General features: G+C 39.8%; 1 protein-coding gene across 2 annotated transcripts in view; it reads right to left on the bottom strand.

Annotated features, from left to right (window-relative positions):
- The window catches only part of LOC115043775 (integrin alpha-5-like), a 38172-nt gene extending 19049 nt beyond the window's left edge, over window positions 1-19123 (bottom strand). For both annotated transcript variants that reach the window (XM_029502467.1, XM_029502469.1), the window contains exons 1-12: window positions 18768-19123; window positions 10801-10925; window positions 8450-8550; window positions 7932-8055; window positions 5681-5742; window positions 5444-5489; window positions 5138-5263; window positions 4082-4126; window positions 3752-3795; window positions 3551-3607; window positions 1326-1378; window positions 49-257 (exon numbers count right to left, since the gene is read on the bottom strand). In XM_029502467.1, the coding sequence (XP_029358327.1) occupies window positions 49-257; window positions 1326-1378; window positions 3551-3607; window positions 3752-3795; window positions 4082-4126; window positions 5138-5263; window positions 5444-5489; window positions 5681-5742; window positions 7932-8055; window positions 8450-8550; window positions 10801-10925; window positions 18768-18970 (1195 nt within the window). In that variant the 5' untranslated portion in view covers window positions 18971-19123. The remainder of the gene's footprint in view (window positions 1-48; window positions 258-1325; window positions 1379-3550; window positions 3608-3751; window positions 3796-4081; window positions 4127-5137; window positions 5264-5443; window positions 5490-5680; window positions 5743-7931; window positions 8056-8449; window positions 8551-10800; window positions 10926-18767) is intronic.
- Window positions 19124-19351: the final 228 nt, after the last annotated feature.

The following is a 19351-nucleotide window of genomic DNA, read 5'->3' as shown; positions in this document are numbered from 1 at the left end:
GCTTTGAAAATATTGCAATATTATCCATGCTGCATAGAACAAAGGTACCATTGAATCCATCTTGGTTGAGATCACCCAGTGGAGCCAGTGAATTTCCAAACCGGCTGAAAGCCTGCCGACCAAGGAGGTGGGACTGGCTTGCCTCTAACTGCAATGGGCCCCTCTGGAGGTACACATAAACCTTTCCCAGTTCTTCCAGACGCCCGTTGGACCCCCGGAGCATGAACATTGGAGCTCCCACCACCAGGTCATCCAGACTGGAGACACAAGCAAAGGCAGGAGGGAAAAAATGTGGATAAAGAGCGAAGCAGATCAGATATCTAAACTGTACTTCAAGATCCAGGTGTCTTTATTTAGCATGTCTCCTAAACTGATATTAGCCAATGTCACCATACTGCTGTTTCGGTTGGACAGTGGCTAGCTGGTTAATATTCTAACTTCAGGAGTAAAAAAGAAATGTTAGACATAGAAGAGAAACATTAGTATTGCTTTTCACCTCTGGATTCATCTTCAGGTTGGTAAATTGATTAAAATTTCCTGTACTCGGCAAGTAAATTTCTGTTGATGTACATAGCAATATGAAAACCTGCAAATAGCTGCTAATGCAGTTTTTTTTTTTTAGCTTTATTACTCCCCGGGTTAACAGGTGTTTACTTAGCATGAATTCAGCATCAAATGTCCCTCCCATCACTTTCTGATAGATTAAGATAGGAAAAATAAACAAAAATTCTGTGTCCCTCTCTTAATTGCTCAATCGCCACATGTTAACATATTTAGAACTAATTTGAAGCACTTTAAATCAAACCTAAAAGTGTTTTTGATTGCGTAACTTGAAATTAGTTGACGTAAAGTTGATAAAAAATAATGTAACCATGTATAATTAGTATCTGCATGTAATACAACTGTCCCTTGACTCAATGACAGTAAAATTGATTTGAAAATCCAGTATAATCTAAATTATTGTACTATGATGCATAACTTGTAAAATAGCTCAAAGGGATGACAAATATTTGAAAGGCAAGGAATAAACTTTAAAAGTAAAACCCAAAGAAGTTCTCCCAGTTTGTTTCTACCAGTTTTGGAGAAGTGAAATGAGTGGTGAGGAGGCAGGAGTGCAACATTTTTTAAGAGAAGAGGAAACTTTCATGATTCATCATGAGTCATAAGTGTAGTGAACAAGACTGGGAAACTTGCAGAAAATCCTGATGTCGACTGCTGTTTCAGTGACCTTACTCTTAACTTTTAGTTTCCATATTTCTTCACTTGTCAGACCCTTTATCCCATATTTGACCATCCTCCGTGTTACTGTCACTCCATCTACTCACCCGTCATTGTTGATGTCGGTGGCTGCGACTGCATAGCCAAAGTAGGACCCCATCTGGAAAGTATTACAAACAAGACCCAGTTAGCCTGTAATCACACCATGGTGTATAGATCCCTTCTTTTTTCTTTCATCTTCTTTCTCCTTGTCCTTTTTCCCTTTTGTACCTTTCACAACCACCCCCACAAGCTTTCCTCTTCAATCTCTCAATCCCACAATCCCTTGGGTTCTCCTCCTCTCTCTTTTCATGGAGCTCAGTGTCAGAGCTTCTGTAAGCTCAATGACAGGTAGGGGGTCTGGGGATTGGGGATTGAAACTCCTATAAATACAATTTGGAGAACATGCTCATGGGCTTTAAATTTTTCTGGTTCAATTTCATACATATGATATATTCGGGTTATATCCTTGGGTGACTCTGTTTTCAAAGTGATTTGCAGTCTAGCTACACAGAAGTGAGTTTGGAGACCCCTGTAAAATGCTAATATGAATATTGGCACTCGCTTCCTGAACAGCATCCAATACAGCTCATATCAATAAAAATCAAACTGAGGCTCAGGCCAAAGTTCAATCCACCATGATTGGACCACGTGCATTCACTCTCAGACATGATCAACAACTTGATGATGAGCTGAATGCCCATCTGAGGTGAACTCATAGTGTGATCAGCCATCATTGATTACATTCCTTTGACTCTTCCATTACTTGATTCTTTGATTACCAGCGACACCGTAACAGGAACCAGAACAGCCCTATGGGTGGCATCACAGAGGCTATACTCATCTTTACGTATATACAGTGATCAAGATCAGGATACTTTGTCATTCAGCATACCAAACATGTAAATTAAATGCCACACTCAGTTCTCAGTAGAAGGTCATTTAAGATCTGATATGAAAAGCCAAAACTCCTGAATTTAAATAGCATTTATGAATAAATAACTAAAAAAGCCAATGCAACTAAATTAAAACGAATCAATCAATTAAAACCAAAAACCAATCTAAGAAAAGCGATAATAGGCAATACCAAAGACAGCTGGATTGAGCTGGCAATGTAAGGTGCATCAACTAAAGATTTAGCGCCAAACTTTCATATAAAGTCTGCAATCTGGACACAACAAGGATTGCAAAGACAATTAGATGTGACTGGGTGGAGTAAATATCGCTGCTATCAATGTCTTGAAAAAGCACTTGCTGGCTTAACAAATGAGAAAATGTAAAGTTGTATCCACCAAATGGGGGGTCTGTTGCAAAAAGACCCTCCGGTGTGTTTTTGCAGCTGACTTTGACAGCACAGTCAAAGAACCCACAGAGGGAGCAGCATTCACCCACAGAGAGCAGTGAGAGTTTACCCCAGATCACTCTCACTATGACCTAACAGTTTACTCAGCGCCCTCCAGCCTGACACTGACACCTCTGAACAGTCACTGATGACCTCCCACACTGATCACACCCAGCCACACATGCTTTCCTTTGTGTGAATCGTCACATGCTCTTCCATGTTGCGGTATGAAGCAATTTTTTAAACTACACAAGGAGGTAACAGGCCAACCATCAGCGTTAATAAAAGCGATTAGAGATTTGGGTTAGAAAAACAAAGTGTTGATCCTCCAAAATTACGGTCACATTCATAATTAAGTCCACTATTCTTAAATTTGTTCTTTAAAACCACAAAAATATACACTCATTCTGCTTTTTATGTATGTATTATTTTATTCACGTATTTATTTGGTAATGTATTTACTTTTAAATGTTATTTTACTCTTGGAAATTGTAGGTGGAGGGCATAGTGGTTAGCGCTGTTGCCCCACAACAAGTTGGCTTAACAGGAAACTAAATAGCTGCGAAGGATTTCCCGCAATAAAATATGAGTAATATATATATATATATATATGTATGTGAACTTCCAGTGACATTTTGTCATGTGTGGGTTATATTTTCAGCAACGTGAACGAACGCCAAGGAACTGACAGAGCAAATCCTGCTTGAAAAGTGACAACATGAGCGCTATCCTGGTGCGCTCATGTTGTCTGCTCTTTCTGGGTTTGATTTACAGCTTTCAGAAGCCATGAGCTGTGCATACAGTAAACTTCACCTCTGACCCTGGTATCGGCCTCCTCTCCACAGGGCAAATTCCTTCTGCTACAACACACGCCACTTTAAATGTGTACCCACATATGAAAATAGAGGCCTGGCTGAAGTACAGAAAATCTCCAGCCAGATGTGCACATACCTGCTCCCCTGTGAGGTTGAGCAGAGACTTCAGATTCTTTCCATTTAATATGGACACCTATTTGAGACAAACAGGAGTCATTATTTATTACAAATTATGTTTTACTACAAGTATGTTCATAGGGATATTATTTTACTTTTATGTTTGAAAGACTATTTGGAGGGTAAATTGGTGTGAAATTAAAATGTGGGAACTCCTTACTAAACCATACAGCATGAGTCCTTTGGGAACTCCTGTGATGAAATCTGCAAGTGAAGAAAACAAGAGGCACATAGTTAAGGGGATTTATTTCAAAGCAGGTCTGATAACCAAAATCTACACTGCAATTTAGAATATGGTGTGTTTGACCCACCCTTTTATTTTTCTTATTCGTTTCTAAATGTCCTTGCTTCCTGAAAGCCTTAATAATCCCTTTCCGTTTCTACACAACCACATGTGCCAAGACTGAGCAGTTAACAATTACACTTGAGGGGGGAGTCAACAAACCCAGACATAGCTTTTGGCTCTCAGTACTGTAAATATGACCCTCACCTTCCTCATCGTCCCCACTGAACTCACCGCCAGCCACAGAGTAACCTGCAGGAGAGATGGAGGGTAAAAGCAGAGTAGGAAAAGAGGAAAACATGTTTGGAAATATTAGATATCTGTGATTTGAACAAACCTATAACCTACATTTTGCAAGTTCATTGACAAAATGTAACACTTCATCATTTGACCGATGCTTGTCTGTAAAATGTATACATATATGTATAATACAGACACATGGCATACCATTCATATTAAATCTGGGTATGGTTATAATATCAAGTAACTGTGAATGAAAATTGAAAATAGCCACTGTATCAACAGTGGAAACAATCAGTGGCATATCGAAGATGCTGTGCTAGCCAGCATAGAAGCCTGCTGGTGTTTTGCTGTACACTGGCATAGTCGTAGAGCCATGCTTTGAGTACTGGGTGGCGCATATCTAAACAAAAAAAGCTCTATATGGGTCTGTTACAACACTGTAAATGTCATCTTGAAAGCTCATCTAAATTTGAACTTCAGTGTCTTCACATCGGCGAAGCTAATGGAATCCATGAAATGCTCAAGAAACAACAGTGCATAGAGAACATAAGGCTAGAAACCATCTTGGCAGCTCACACTGCTCGCAATAATCAAAACGAAAGATGAGGTAGGTGAGGTCATAGGACAACTTAAGAAGTCTTTCAATAGTCTGCAGTTTCCTGTGTATACAACCAGGGGTTGGCTAGACATGGGGAGCATGGGCCTGATGCCTGATGAAAGAGATGAAAAAAAAAAAAAACCTGCATGTTTGATTTTGATGTATTCTGTCAAGATGCTGGCTCTTATGGTAAATGGATCACCAAAAACATTTAAATCTTCTGGACTCTTGAACTCTTTCAAGGAGAAATATAAACCTCACGGTGGTCTGGAACAAAGATTCAGGGCATTAACATGGATTGGATTTTTTTTCTGTGGGAACCATGAACATGTAAGTCGGAACTAAAACGTATACTGTAAGTGTTATAAGAAGTAGTAGCATAAGTAGTATGCTGTAAGAAGTATGCAGTAGTACAGTTTTACCCAGGTAACTGTCGTCATAGTCCCCCTGCACCTGATGGGTCTGAATTTGCCCGGCAACTGAGAGCAGAAAGTAAGAAGGGTAGTAGGCCTTAACAATCTCTTCTGTGGTGGCTGAGATCAGCTGACCTGCAGGATTGACAGGTAACAAGGGTTAGAGGTCAGAGGTGAAATTAACTTTTTCCCTCCAGCTCCTGTACTTCATTGACTGACAAAGATGATGATTGATTTTCTGGATCCCTCAAAGGAAAAATCCATTGGAAGATATCTGCAAAAAAGCCACGCTGGCTCACATTCCTGTGAGCTCACCTTGCCAGTAAAAGCTGCCTGGTCCTCCAAGCACAACCCTCCCATCCTGTAACACACACAACAGTAGCCAGAGGTAAGGAATCTGTGTGTCACCAATTTCATCACAAGCTTCAAACAAACTCTGCACATCTGGTCTACACAGTGTAATATCTGCTGCTTACATCAGCCGACACAAAAACCTGTGACTATGTGATTATGAAGAAACCAGCAAAAAACGTTTACAAATATTTTTCTTACCTTCATGAAGTCAGCACTAAACCCCCCCTGACAATAGCCCTGTCCTGCAGGTCCGTGTCTTTCTGCAAAGAATAGCAACAAAACATGGCAAAGTAATTCATTTTCAGTTTGACAATTGTGCAACTGAAAGCAACATAAAGAGTACATATACAATAAATGTTCATTATCAAAGATAAACCAAACGGAAAAACAGAAAAGACACACATACAAACACATCAAGGTATGTAAATGTATAGTCATGGTCAAAATTATTGGAACCCTTACATTTCTGTCAGATAATGCGTCACTTCTGCTAAAAAAAGTCATAGCAAAGCAATTCATGTTTATTCATTTAGTTTGCATTACAACAACTGTTTGCATAGCGCACAGCGTAGCATAGCAGTTAGTGCTGTTGCCCCGCAATAAGGAGGTTGTGGGTTTGGTTCCCGGCCTGGGGCCTTTCTGTGCAGAGTTTGCATGTTCTCCCCATGTCTGTGTGGGTTTCCTCCCACTGTCCAAAGACATCAGGTGTGGGTTAACTGGTGACTCTAAATGGTCCGTAGGTGTGAGTGTGAGTGGTTGTTGGTCTCTGTCTGTCATGGCTGAAATGGATCATTTCCTGTAACCGCGAATAAGTTTCTCATACCTGTTTACCACTCTTCCTTTGAAAACAGATTGAAGGTTTGCCTTCTTACAACTGCTGTTTTGAGATATCAGCCATGGTGTTCCATTGGATTATTGTCTGGACTTAATGCAGGCCATTTCAGACCACTAAAGCACTTTGTCTTTAACCATTTTTTGAAATGTGTTTTTGAAATGCTGTGGGTCATTGTCATGCTGGAAGATCAATGGCCTGTAATGGATGCCCTACATGACCTACTGGCACCCCAGTACTGTTTGACAGTCATCAGACTTCATGATGCCATTCACATGGTCAAGGCATCGGTTGCCAGAGACAACAAAGCAACCTGAAAGCATCTGTGAACCTCCACTGTGTTTAAACATAGGAACCATATTCTCTTCTGGAAGGCCTCATTGTGTTTTCTGTAAACAGCACGATAATATACTTTACCGAAAAGCCAATTATGGTCTCATTTGTCCACAAGGCATTCACTCAGAAGGTCCTCCTTGGTCTCCTTACTTAGCATCCCCATTTCACAAAAGACAAAGTATAAGGGCGCCAATATTTTTGTATATCTTAACCAAGCATTGTATCTGCTTTCTGTAACCGCTCTACTTACGACCTTAACATTACTACAGTTTGGACTATCTGTTTCAGAAAATGTCTCACCTAAATTGCAGCTTTCATAACATATGCAGTTTGCTGTATTCTGAATACGCTCTTACACTTCTTTTGTGACTGCTGGTTATTCTTAGTTTTTCTTAGTTTTTAGCCTTAGTGTTTAGCCAGTTTGAAAGTCATGACGGCTCTATTAAAGATGCTGTAAGTAAGATTTATAGCAATAATGTCAACAGCTATTTCCTATATAAGTATTTTGTGTAGTCCTGAGCTCTGACCTCTTTGTATAGGTATTTTGGGTTTTTACTCTTCAGTATTGTGGTAATTTGTCTTAGAAACTGGGATATCTGTACTTTGAGTCCCTTTTGTTAAATGATTGGCTTCATAGACCCTGTTATTACACTGGAAACATGCTAGCTGACGCAATGGCTGGTGGACCCTCAAAACAGATTCAAACCTGGGATGCTCTAATTAGAGAGCATTTGAGTTAACCATTCAACCACTCTGCACTGCCAAACATCCAAATATTTTTTTTCTGTCATGTTAATGACAGGCCAATGGTCAGTCCCTGTGTCAGCTCCTTCAGTGTCATATGCATGACACAGATAAATCAGATGGTGAATTTCTTTTCCAGTTAAGCTTTATGAGTTTCTCTGTTCACGCCATAACTTACATAATGTCATATGTCAGCTTTCATTAGCGACAGATATTGTAACATTACAAATTACAGCTGACAGTTCGTTCAGCAAATGTCGCTGTCATGAGCTGACCAACTGCTGAGCTGGCTTTATCAGACCTGGGGAATGCAAATTAGTGGTACATTTTGACAATCACAGGTTGAAGGTTTAAAATCTGTAGTTTGCCTCCATGAGTTGTGTGCCACAGATATTGCTTCTGTTCTACCTGTACAGGCACTGCTAAGCTTGCCTTGTTTTTTGTGGATTTAAATATTTTCTTTGTGGGGGCTGTGTATTTCTGCACTTGTGTACCATGAGTGCAGTTTTATATCTGCAGATGTCAGCAGTAGCTCACCTGTTCGACAAGGGGCATATTCCACAAAGGTCTTGAGGCTGTCTACAGAGAGGTAGCAGGTTCCTGTAACGTCAGCGAAGGGTGTGTCATGTTCAGTCCTCCAGTAGTACCTGGGAGCACAAGCCTGGAAGAAGAGACAGCTATGGTAAAAATCCAACTTCCAAATTCTCACGTCTTCTCAACATGCTGTTGCTGACAAATGGGAAACCAAAACATCTCAAAACATCTACAAATTAAAATAAGGATGGATGGATGCTGAACCTTTTGCCCGTGATAATATGTTTGATTTTTATTTCTTTCTGTATTTTGTGGAGTACCTGACCCCAGGAAGAATAACTGTTGCCTGGCAACAGCTAAAGGAAATCCAAAATAGCAATAAATAAACAAACTACATGTTCAAACTCTATTTGAGACAAAATAAAAATACTAAATTTAGTTTAAATTTAAGTTTAATGTGCAATAAAACATATCAGTGTTAAACTTAATGTTTACCAACAAACTCATGGATGCATTCTTACCAGGATGCTGTTGCCATGGGAACGCACAGTAGCGCCAAACCACTGATGAGACTTGAACTCAACCTGAGTGTTCACATCATTAACATAAAAATATCTATCACCTGGAAAAGAAAAAAAAAAAATCATTGTCCATATGTGTAAGCAGCACGCACAAATTCAATAATTTCTGCACACTTCACTTTTCTGGGACTTTGAAGAAACCTAGGTGATATCTGGAGCTGCTATTTTAAGTAAGTCAAAGTGCCTCCTGTCATTTGGGCTTCATTTGAGAGTGTTCGCTATATGTACTTGCATGGATATTTGGGGCAGTCTGGGGCAGCACGGTGGCATAGTGGTTAGCACTGTTGCCCCACAATAAGGTTGTGGGTTCCGTTACTATGTGGAGTTTGCATGTTCTCTCCATGCATGTGTGGGTTTCCTCTCGCCATCCAAAGACATCATGTTTGGGTTAACTGGTGACTCTAAACTGTCTGTAGGTCTGAGTCTGAGTGTGAGTGGTTGTTGGTCTCTGTGTGTCTCTGTGTGTTGCCCCTGTGAAGGACTGGTGACCTGTCCAGGGTGACCCCGCCCTCACCCGGTGTGAGCTGGGATTGGCTCCAGCACCCCCCACCACCCGGAAACGGAAAAGTGGTAGATGAATGAATGAATAAATTTAATAGCCTTGTTCCCAGGTTCTGCAGTCTTAATCCATCCTCCATGCTATGGCAGACATCAAACAGCTAAAAGGCACTTGGATTTTGTTGTTACTGTAACCCAAACAGCTGTACCTCATTGGCAAGATGTGTTAGCAGTATGAAGGCAATGAGCAGTGTGTGTGTGTGTGTGTGTTTGTGTTCTAATTCTAATGTTCTAACTTTGCAACTTTTGCAAAACTACATCTCCATCACTTTTCTTTCATGGCACATGTTAATAATGTTAATAATTAATTTGCAAAAACAAAGCGTTGATATTCCTACTGTGATTACAGCTCCCTCCTGGGCCAGCTCAGCTAAAACCAGCCAGGCTGCTTTTATACCATAGCCTGTAAAAACAAGTTTGACTTGGACTTGGAAAAAGAGTTCATGTCCTTATTCAAGTACTAAATAAAAGTTTGTGATGCTGGGGTTTTAGCTGTCTCTGCTGTAATGTCTTCCACATGTGGTGTTTTTGTCCCACCTATGATGACAAAAATTAATTATCAAAAAAAATTATGGCATGTCAGTTTCTGAGAAGTCACTTATTAGAACATGACACCTTCGGTGTGTCTGAAAGAGAAAGTCTATATTTGATGCTTGTTTTAGCACTAAAGGTAATTTATTACAATTCATCTTCAAGTGTGTCTGTAACTACGCAAGATTATATATATTTTCTGATATATGTGCTTGCCGGCTGTAGGAGAGTGGCTGACATTACACTGTCCTGGCTGCAGCTCAGCGCGCCTGTTTGGTTAATGGAGTCTGGCCTGCGTCCTCAAACACACCATAAGTCCCGAGGCATGGAATGGGAAATACAAGACTACTGAATGTAAAAGCATGTGTGGTGAAGCGAGTATGAGAACACACTGTAAGTATGCCTCTGCAATGAATTACACTTCAGAGGCAGTTTGTGTTTGTAAACACTTTGGTGGTGTGTCTTTATGTAAGCAGGGTTTTGAACAGTCTGGGTAAACCACGACTCAATATCAGCATGTGAAGGCTATGTGGCGATAAGTTTGATCCTGTGATCGTCTAACGGAGGTCCTTATCACTTCCTGCATTTGTGATGTGAGTGATTATTTTCCTGGCATAGCCGGGGGCAGACTCGGCCCTCTGGGGTCCTTGTCCCTGTAATGACTCTGCCCTAATTAAAGACTGCTCACAACAATGGGCCAGAGTCCAACAAAAAAATCAAAGCCCTGTGAAAATACTGCAAACACAGCCTATTGCCCAAAATGGGGACCTCACAGAGGGGTGGAGCGAGGAAAAGCATCAGCCACCATTAAAACCCAGGAAAGACATCAAAGGCTGGTTTCAATCAGCACAGGGAGGCGTTGGATTAGGAGCTGTATGATGGCAGGCAGCTGCACTTCTGACCTCAGGGTCAAGCACAGTGATGATTTACTCAAGATGCTACCTATGCCTTCTCTCAGACACTTTTATGGCTGGTTAGAGATAGCCGACAGTTCACCTCATCGTCTCGACTGTTCAACAGTGCCGTTAGACAGCGGGATGTTTTCAAATCCCAGAACAATGAGAGTTATCGACTTCTGCTGTGATTATGATGTAAGGAAAACCCCCGGCTTTTACATACAGAGCTCAATTCGCAGATCCCATTTTTATCCATGTGGGTAGAAAAGGGATGACTGTCAATGAAGGTTTAACAGGACATCCTACCTTGCTTGTCGAAGTTGATAATGCTGCAGTTATTTTGGCTCCAGGGGCATAAGTACACAGCTCCTCCCTCAGTGATGTCTGGTTGGCTGGTGTTGGCTTTTGGCGCACCAATCAAAACACTGATACTAGATGAGCGAAAAGATAAAGAAGTATCACACACTGTGATCAAGACTGAGTGCAGAAGAATTTTGACATGAAACCAGGAAACATCTGTAAAAAATACAATTGAAAAGCTTTGACAAGGACACAACTGATCGTTATAATATTATAACTGTTCCAAAGGTTAAAGATCTATCAATGATTAATGTTGTAAATTTAAACATAAGCATTGCCTCCTCAGCATGAAGTCAACTTCAAAATGCCTTATTGCCTGCAAATGTCTGAATTTAATATATAGCCAGAGCAGCCTTCTGGAGGAGCCAAAAACTGTGTTGTTTCTGCAGGATGCCACTAGAGAATTATTCCTCAGTATGAAATCCAGAATGCTTCCTCTGTGAAACGAGCTCAGCAGAAGCAAAATCATTTCACATCTTAATTCGTGGGCAACACACATATGACACACACTGTCCCTTTGGCTCTTTGCCTGCCCCCATGGATCAACTCCTGAGGGGAATAGCTGACGTTTCAGCTGGTAAACCTTCTGCTGTGTTCATGTAGTTACTGGGTATGTTCTCATGCTGAGCAGGTAAACGTGCGCTTTAGTTTTTATGTAACTTGTTTGCTGAATACAAAAGCTATAGCCAGAAACAATGCTGATGAAAGTCTTGACAATGAACCCAAACAGTAAATCCACCAGCTCAAAAAATCAAAACAATCAGATAAAACCTTAGTAGAGCAAAGGGGGATTGAAGTAGGGCCATTTCCCCATAAACTTCAGTGCTTCCATCCATCCATCATCATCTGCTTATCCGGGGTCGTGGAACTTCAGTATAATCTGACTTAAAATAATGCAGGTTTAAAACTCTTCAGCATTGGCAACACTTTTTTGACCTAGTGTCAACATCCATTTCAGTAACTTTCAACATCTTTCACACATTGAAATTAGCATGCTGCAAGTCTGCCATAGTGAAAATACAGCAACAGTTAGCTGAGTGATGACATGTCATCCTAGACCTCTATGGACTGATGGTGACATGACAGAAAGCAATTACTGTTGTTGCCTTTGACTTAATGGATGGCAATCACCCTCCCAAATTCTTGTTTGGTGATTTTTTTTTAGTCTTTGTTTAGGTAACACCATCATCAAGAAGTGCTAAGCGGTAATTTTTGTGGACTTACAATTGACAGAGCACACTGGCATGGGTGAAGTGGCCCTGCAGAAGTTTTCAATTCACTATTAAATCTATCACGTTTTTTCTTTTTTTTTTTTTTTAATATGCATATTAAATCTTTGCTGGTTAGCTAGGAAGGTGGTTCTAAGCGTTTCTCCAGATGGTTTCAGAACAAAATGTGTGAGCAAGAGACTAAACAAGAGCTATCTGCTGATACTTCTGCATATTTTCGTGAAAGTGCAGTCTGGAAATTAATGGTGAGCAGAGCAGAAAGAGAGAGAGATAAACTGAAACACATGCAACAGCTAAGCATTATCACTGCACTTATATGTATGTAAGTGGGAATAACATGCATATAGACGTGGGCAAGTATTATGTGGATTTGTAATCGTTTATTACAGAGCAGCTACACTTTTAGAGATTTCAGACAGCCCTGCTAAAATGTCTGGCCCACAGAGAATGGCACAACTGAGGACATTGGTGACTGATGGCATTAGCAGAGATCAGACAGACTCTGTACTCCCCCATCCCCCTAAATGTCTGGAAAGCAGGAGAGGAATATTTACATGGCTGGATAATCTTTCCTTATAAACCACGCACTCCACAGCCCCTCAGCCGACAGGGTGCAGGCTTTCAGAGGCTTTCTCTTCCAAAGGTACACAATTTTTAACCACCCGCCTCCCTCTGTGATCTCTACAGATGTGGAGTTGTAATATATACTTTAAGTCAATTAAAAGCAATTGTAATGAAAACTTAACATCGAACAATCGCCCCCTTAACAATATAGTTGTATCAGTGGGATGATTAATGCTTCAGAAGAGACCTGAAATGGCGCTCTCTTCCTCTAATTTACATTCAACATGAACATCTGTAAAAAGAGGAATGGCTTATAGACACAGTGAGGTCAAAGCTGCAACATGTCTTTTTTACTGAAAGTTGTTTGAGCTTCACTGGATGTATTTACATGACTACAGTATTCTAAAACAAGTCATACCCTTATGGTAGGTCAGTGTTTTTTGTTGTTTTTTTTTTTACCTTTCATATGCATCACAACCTATTCAATGCTTTTCTTCTGAAGAAAATGATGTTGTCGTATGCAGACTTCCTCATTTTCTCGATTATACTCAGTCACTATTAAGATTTAAGAGGACCATTGGTTTGGATTTGCAATGGGCCGGGGGGTCTAATCAAATTTCAGAACATGAATGCAGTTCATGATTGTGTTGGGTTTTTTTTTTTATATTATTTGTTAATGTTCAATCCCCTGAAACTGATATTCATTCAAGTTTTCATCAGCTCAGAATGAATCCTTTTGACTGATTGTGACACATTTGAGCTTTATCAAAAATATTGCTTGTCAAAATATGAAATTGGTTATTTTGATTTAGTTAATTATTTGTTCAGCCCTAATTTACAGTAACTCAGAATGTTAAAAAAAATCTACATTGCTATATATTTTTTGGTTTCTGGTGACCACTGTAGGTTATCTTACACACTTGGGAAGGCATTGAAAGATGCCAATAAATCCAAGACAGTGTTCTTATAAATGGGCATACTGCACTCACATACACTCCTATAGTCATCTTAAATATGTGACAAGGGGTCACACAGACACTGCTTTATTTTAATGAACACAATCCAAAACAGTTGGGATTCGCTGATATGCAATGATATGATCTTCCATTACATTCACTAAGGAGTAAAATACATATTTAGAGAAGACCACAAAGCTCCTCTGTCACAGTTGACCCTGATTTGGGTCCTCAAGATTTTATCTGACTTATTACAATAAACAGTCCGACCTCTCGGATATCTGCTTTATTTAGTAAACATGTAAATACAATCACCAAACTCATGCATATGTGGGTGGCCCAGAATTGTCTGACAATATTGTCTTTTTTCTTGTTGTCTCAAACATGATACCATCTATCAACCTCTTCCAGTAATTGAGAGTAAAACGGCATAAATAGCACTAAAGCATTTATGATTTCAGTATTATTTTCTGCTTAAATGTACAATGTTTAATCTGCACTAAGGCAGGACTTGCTTTTTGGTTTCCTTTACTATAGAGCTCACAGATAGGTTAGTTAACATGTTCTTTGGCATTGAGTCACAGGTTTTTAGTATTTATGTTCCATAAACAAGGAAGGTTTAGTTGTGCAAGGCTGCACATAAACAAAACAAAATGTTTTCAGTGTAACATTTTAGCATGCAATATTTTTGAGTTATTATTAAATGAAAACAGCTGAGCCGAAGTATAATTAGTCTTCCAGATATTTGGTCATAAACATAAATTTTGACCACCAGGTGGTAAAGATTTTTACTTCCTTTACTTCTGTAGAAATGATTTACTAAAATCACCAGCAGGCTTCATCTTCTGGAAACAGAAAGAACACCTGTCTAAAATTGAATTGCTATTGCCATTTCAGTCTGGAATCTACTGTAATGAAAAGAACAAATAAAGATGAGGGGTAGTTTTAAGAAAGAGTATTTGATAATCCAACTATAGGAAGAATGTGGTAAACAACAGACTAAGTGATAATTCTTTGAGTTCCCTTTTTTAAGTTTTCTATTATCACGTCTATTATTTCATATTTAAACAAGATGGTAAATTTTGTTGATTTCGTATATCATAACTGCAAAAATAGAACACTATGGTAATTATTATGTAAAATACAGTGTATACAATAGTTTAGTGAAGAACAGAACAAACCTCTCTCAGTCTACTTTTAGTCTATAAAGATAGCACGAAGAACTGAAGATTTCAGTGAAAATAAGCATTAAATCTTTCCTTTTTTTCCCCCACAAAAAAAAAAAAAAACCCAAAACGTATTATCATTCAGTCATTTATTTCCTGTTAAGCTGATGTGCTGGAATAGTCCAAACCTCACTCACTTTTTGCCCAGTTACGATTATCTCAAAATTGGTCAAAGTGAATTGAATGAGTTTTTGGAAAACCCCTCATCAGTAACTGGCCAACTTGAAATGTCTCTAATTACTGTCTGAGTAGCTGCACTGTACGAACAGAAACGTGCTTCACTTAAATACATGTACTGTGCATTTCCCTTTGTGTTTTTCCCTTCCTCTTTCTCCCTGTCCTGATCCTGCAGGTACTGAATCACCACTGCCGCCATGTTTCTGCTCAACACCTGCTGCTGCAACAGTTATTATCATTTTCACTGTCAATATAAACACTATAGACACTCCCTTATTAATGTACTTTTAGCGTCAACACTCATTAATTCTCTTTACATGGGTATGTTTTCCTTGTATTCCTGTGTGTTCTCTTTCCTCCTGCTTTTGCTCTTTTTCCATCTCTTCCCTTCTTCTTCTTCTCTCAGCCCAACTGGTTGAGGCAGATAACGTCCCCCCTGAACCTGGTTCTGTCTGAGGTTTAAAGGATGTTTTTCCTTGCCAGTGTTGACAAGCGCTCGGGTCTCTTTAAATAATTCTGCAAAGAGTTAGGTGTAGACCTGCGCTGTGTGTAAAGGCTCTTACAGTGACTTTGTTATAATTTGACGCTGTATAAATAGAACTTGATTTGATATTTAGTGACCTGATTCACATGAAGGGATAGAAGAGACATAGGGGAAGCACGAGGAGTAACACAGTTGATGTCAGTCTCCTGAACTAAACTTGACTTCAGGGCATTGATGGCGAGCAATAGCTGCAGCTCTTGACAGGGTGACAGTCTACTTATTGTCAGGCCTGACAACCAGCAAAAACAACCCCATATGCTGAGAGAAAATTTCTCTCTCATAGGAAAAGCTTCCATTTTCTGTTAAGTTGTTTACCCACCACAAAACAAGAAACACTAGATTCACATAGCAATGCAAAATAATAATTGTGAGCTGTCAAAACGTGAATTTGGTCAATAACAGTCTGGTATTGTTCATTTTAAGCAAAACTATTACTGGCATAAATGGGCTAAGTCTGTACAAACCAGTTGGAAACATGTCAGTAATTCCTCCACAACATGCCCTCTAACCACCAGAGGCTTAGTTATCCAAACTGAGAGAATCTTAACCAATTTCCTCACAGGAAAATATCAACATTCATTAAACCAACATCACTGTGAGGCCAGTCGGATGATAGTGAGGGAAAAACTGAGGCACAGGGAGCTGATAAAGTGGCACTGGGATTTATGAGGCAAAGACCTCAGAGGTGTGACCTTTCAAGTAATCTCCGCTTTAAGCAGGTTATCATGACACAGATAAGAAACAGTTGATACGCGCAAGATTCCTGTCATCATCTATGCAGAGGTTTATGATGATGTAAAACATCCTCCAGAGATCCTCAACTTGTAGCCAGCTGTGAACAGCTGGCTACAAGGACAAGCCAAAGCCAAAACATAGAGTTTCACTTAGCATGTTAGCCCTATGGGTTTATAGTGGAGCATCTGGTTACCTAGCCACCAGTGCTTTCAGAAAATATACTCAAAATTAAAGTGATTATGTATTATGTGATTAAGTATTTCCAACAACATAAATGCTAAAATAAATTATACAGTTTATTGAAACCATTCTCAAATAAGGTACCTGTATGTTAGTTAAGGCTGTGACAACATCAGTGGTGGTTGTTGTAGATCAAAGTTAGGTTAGCTCTAGAATCATTTCTGAATAATCGCTACAGGAGCAATAAGTGATTCTTATGGGATAATAATAAGTGGTAAAACATTTATTTCATTCAAATAAGAACAAGTAGAGAATTCCTCTCACTGATTGAGCCTATGTTAGCTTTGGCCCACCTCTTCTTCTACAGCAAAAACATGAGAGTCTGAAGAGAGTTTTTTTATTGCTTGTGAATTCAAATCTTTGAAAGAGGGAATATACGGTTGTAATTCGGAGCGGAGACAGTAGCTCTACCTACTCAGTAGCATTCTGACATATCACACCAGCAGAAATTAGTTATATAACTTATACCAGTCTTTCTTTCCATAAGATTTTTTTTTAAATATCATATTTTAGTAATTTCTCAAACTTTGATCACAGTTATATTACTGAGTGTTCTCTTATAGCTATGCCAGTTAACAGATTATGGTTTATGTTTTCCCCAGAAATAATCAGCATGACATTTGAAAGTAAACGCGGATGAAGCTAACAATTAGCTCTATTTCACCAACTTTCAGCCTGAGTTTGAAGTTAATTAGAAGGAAATCTAATGGAGCCTGTGATATAACAGACACAGAGTGTCACATTTTACAGCTATGTCACCACCGCAACTGAGAATCGTGGTGTACATGATGACATCCAGCCAGTGGCATGTTTCTGTGATAATGTTGAAGCAATATAAATAGCAACTTGATGCCTTGCCAAGCATGTCAAGTGCAGGGGCTGTTTAACTTTAAGGCACAGGTTTGATCAAATATTTCTTAAGTAGCAGCCCTATTGGTTTTTGTTGGGTGGTGTGTGACTTTTATTTTAATGGTAAAGTGGACCTTGATCTGAGGAAGAAACCTGGCTATTTTCAGTGGGGTCTAAAGGTCTGCGGCTTTTGAAAAAGAAAAGTGAAATATTAAGTTAAGAAAAGTAAAATATATTATGACTATTAATATTTTGTATGCAAAATGAAAAATATTAGCCTGGAAATGCATCATCGACCCTCTACAAACCTTTGGGTTTTTCTGCTGTAGTTTTGTGTTGGGGAGGATCACATATACAGTGCTATGAACCACAAACTGGGGTTTTTCTTTGGAAGGTAATAAACGAGCTTGATGAAGCCTTTAGTCCTGGTTGATATACATAACACTTCATTCATATCCAGGCTACTTTGAATTGTGATTGTTTGTGGTTTTCAAACTGGTACCCAGAATGGAGTTTTTTCAGTCAGTCAAAACAGGTGATGGTAGTTTACTTGCTTGGTGTGTATGAGGCAAGAACGTTGTGGTCTTTGATTTTATCACACTCAGAAGATCCTCATCTGTCAACAAAATACCAGCAGGAAGCTCAGAACTATCTCTTGAGTATATTCACAGGAAGATTAGCTTTTTCTTACGCCTCTGAAGGTTAACCCCCTCTTCTCTGACTCTCTCTCTCTCTCTCTCTCTCTCACACGCACAAGGACTTATATGTCTGTTTCCAATCATACTCTGGCTGGAATCCATTGTGGGTGTGTGCGTGTGTGCCTGCGAGTAAGTGTGTGAGTGTGTGCAATGAGGGGAAAAAGAACAACATATAAATGACTCTAGGTTGCATCAAGAACTATCTTAAATATGCATTAAATATTCTTTTTGGATTACAGTAGTCACAGTCTATGCCTGATTGCAGATATACAGAACATACATTTGAATGTTTACTCTGCAAAACTGACTCTTCAGAAACACACATGCAGCTGAAATATTATCAAGGAAAAAATTATCAGGATATCATAAAAGCTAAAGAATAAAAGTGACTTAACAGTTGTGGGGACCCTTCAGACTTGTATGGTGATTTTAGCGGGTCTAAGACCCACATGGGTCGTTGAAAGATTTCCTGCGGGTCCCCAGTAAAGGAAACACAATGACATTGTGTCTGACTATTTTGGTCATGGGTTTAAAACCCTTTTCTGTGATAAACCATCTAAATCTTATCAAATAGGGGTCTGACTGAGAACCACTAATCACTGAGGGGGTCAGTCAGTGTTTAATTCGTGTATCCAGTGCCAATCCCAGGGACTCAGGGGAAAAGGGATGTTGGTGGTGATGAGCAGAGACTTTACCTGGATGAGTTAGTGAAGAACTCCACAGAGTAGCCGAAATAACTCCCCGGCGGTCCGGAGAAAACGACGCGCGTCTCAGTGTCCAGGTTAAAAGCTGCACAAAACTGCACCAAAACCACCACTACATGTACAAGCAGCATGTTGTAGCGGTGCCAACATTTTCCCCCTGACCGGGAAAGCGAAAGTCCAGGAACTGTTCCCATCTCTGCTTTTGCGCGTCTCTTCTTTCATTGAATAGCCGCAGCGCAGAACGCGTCATCCGTGCTGTTCCTGATGCGGGACGCTTTGGCGAAACATAGACCTGGTGGTGTGGATAATCCCCTCAGCTCCGACAGGTCCAGCGTGCCGGTCCGCAGCTGGCGGTGAAATGCGAAAGAAAGGCAGAACTGAGTCAGAGAGAGGGAGGGAAAGGAGCAGAGGAAGAACTTTGCAATCTAAGGGTGGAGCTTTAAATATTACCAGGCAATGTGGGTCTCCAAAGGGAGGAAAAAAAACGGAAAAACTGCGAAAACACGACAAGACACAGAGTCAGGCACAGCACAGCAAAACAGCCAGTCTGAGGAAAATCAGTTGGTCAGTGCACA

This window comes from Echeneis naucrates, chromosome 5 (genome assembly GCF_900963305.1).
Source record: "Echeneis naucrates chromosome 5, fEcheNa1.1, whole genome shotgun sequence".
In the NCBI taxonomy this organism is placed as follows: domain Eukaryota; kingdom Metazoa; phylum Chordata; class Actinopteri; order Carangiformes; family Echeneidae; genus Echeneis; species Echeneis naucrates.
The sequence above is the reverse complement of the archived record's forward strand: the minus strand, read 5'-3'. Positions and strand labels throughout refer to the sequence as shown.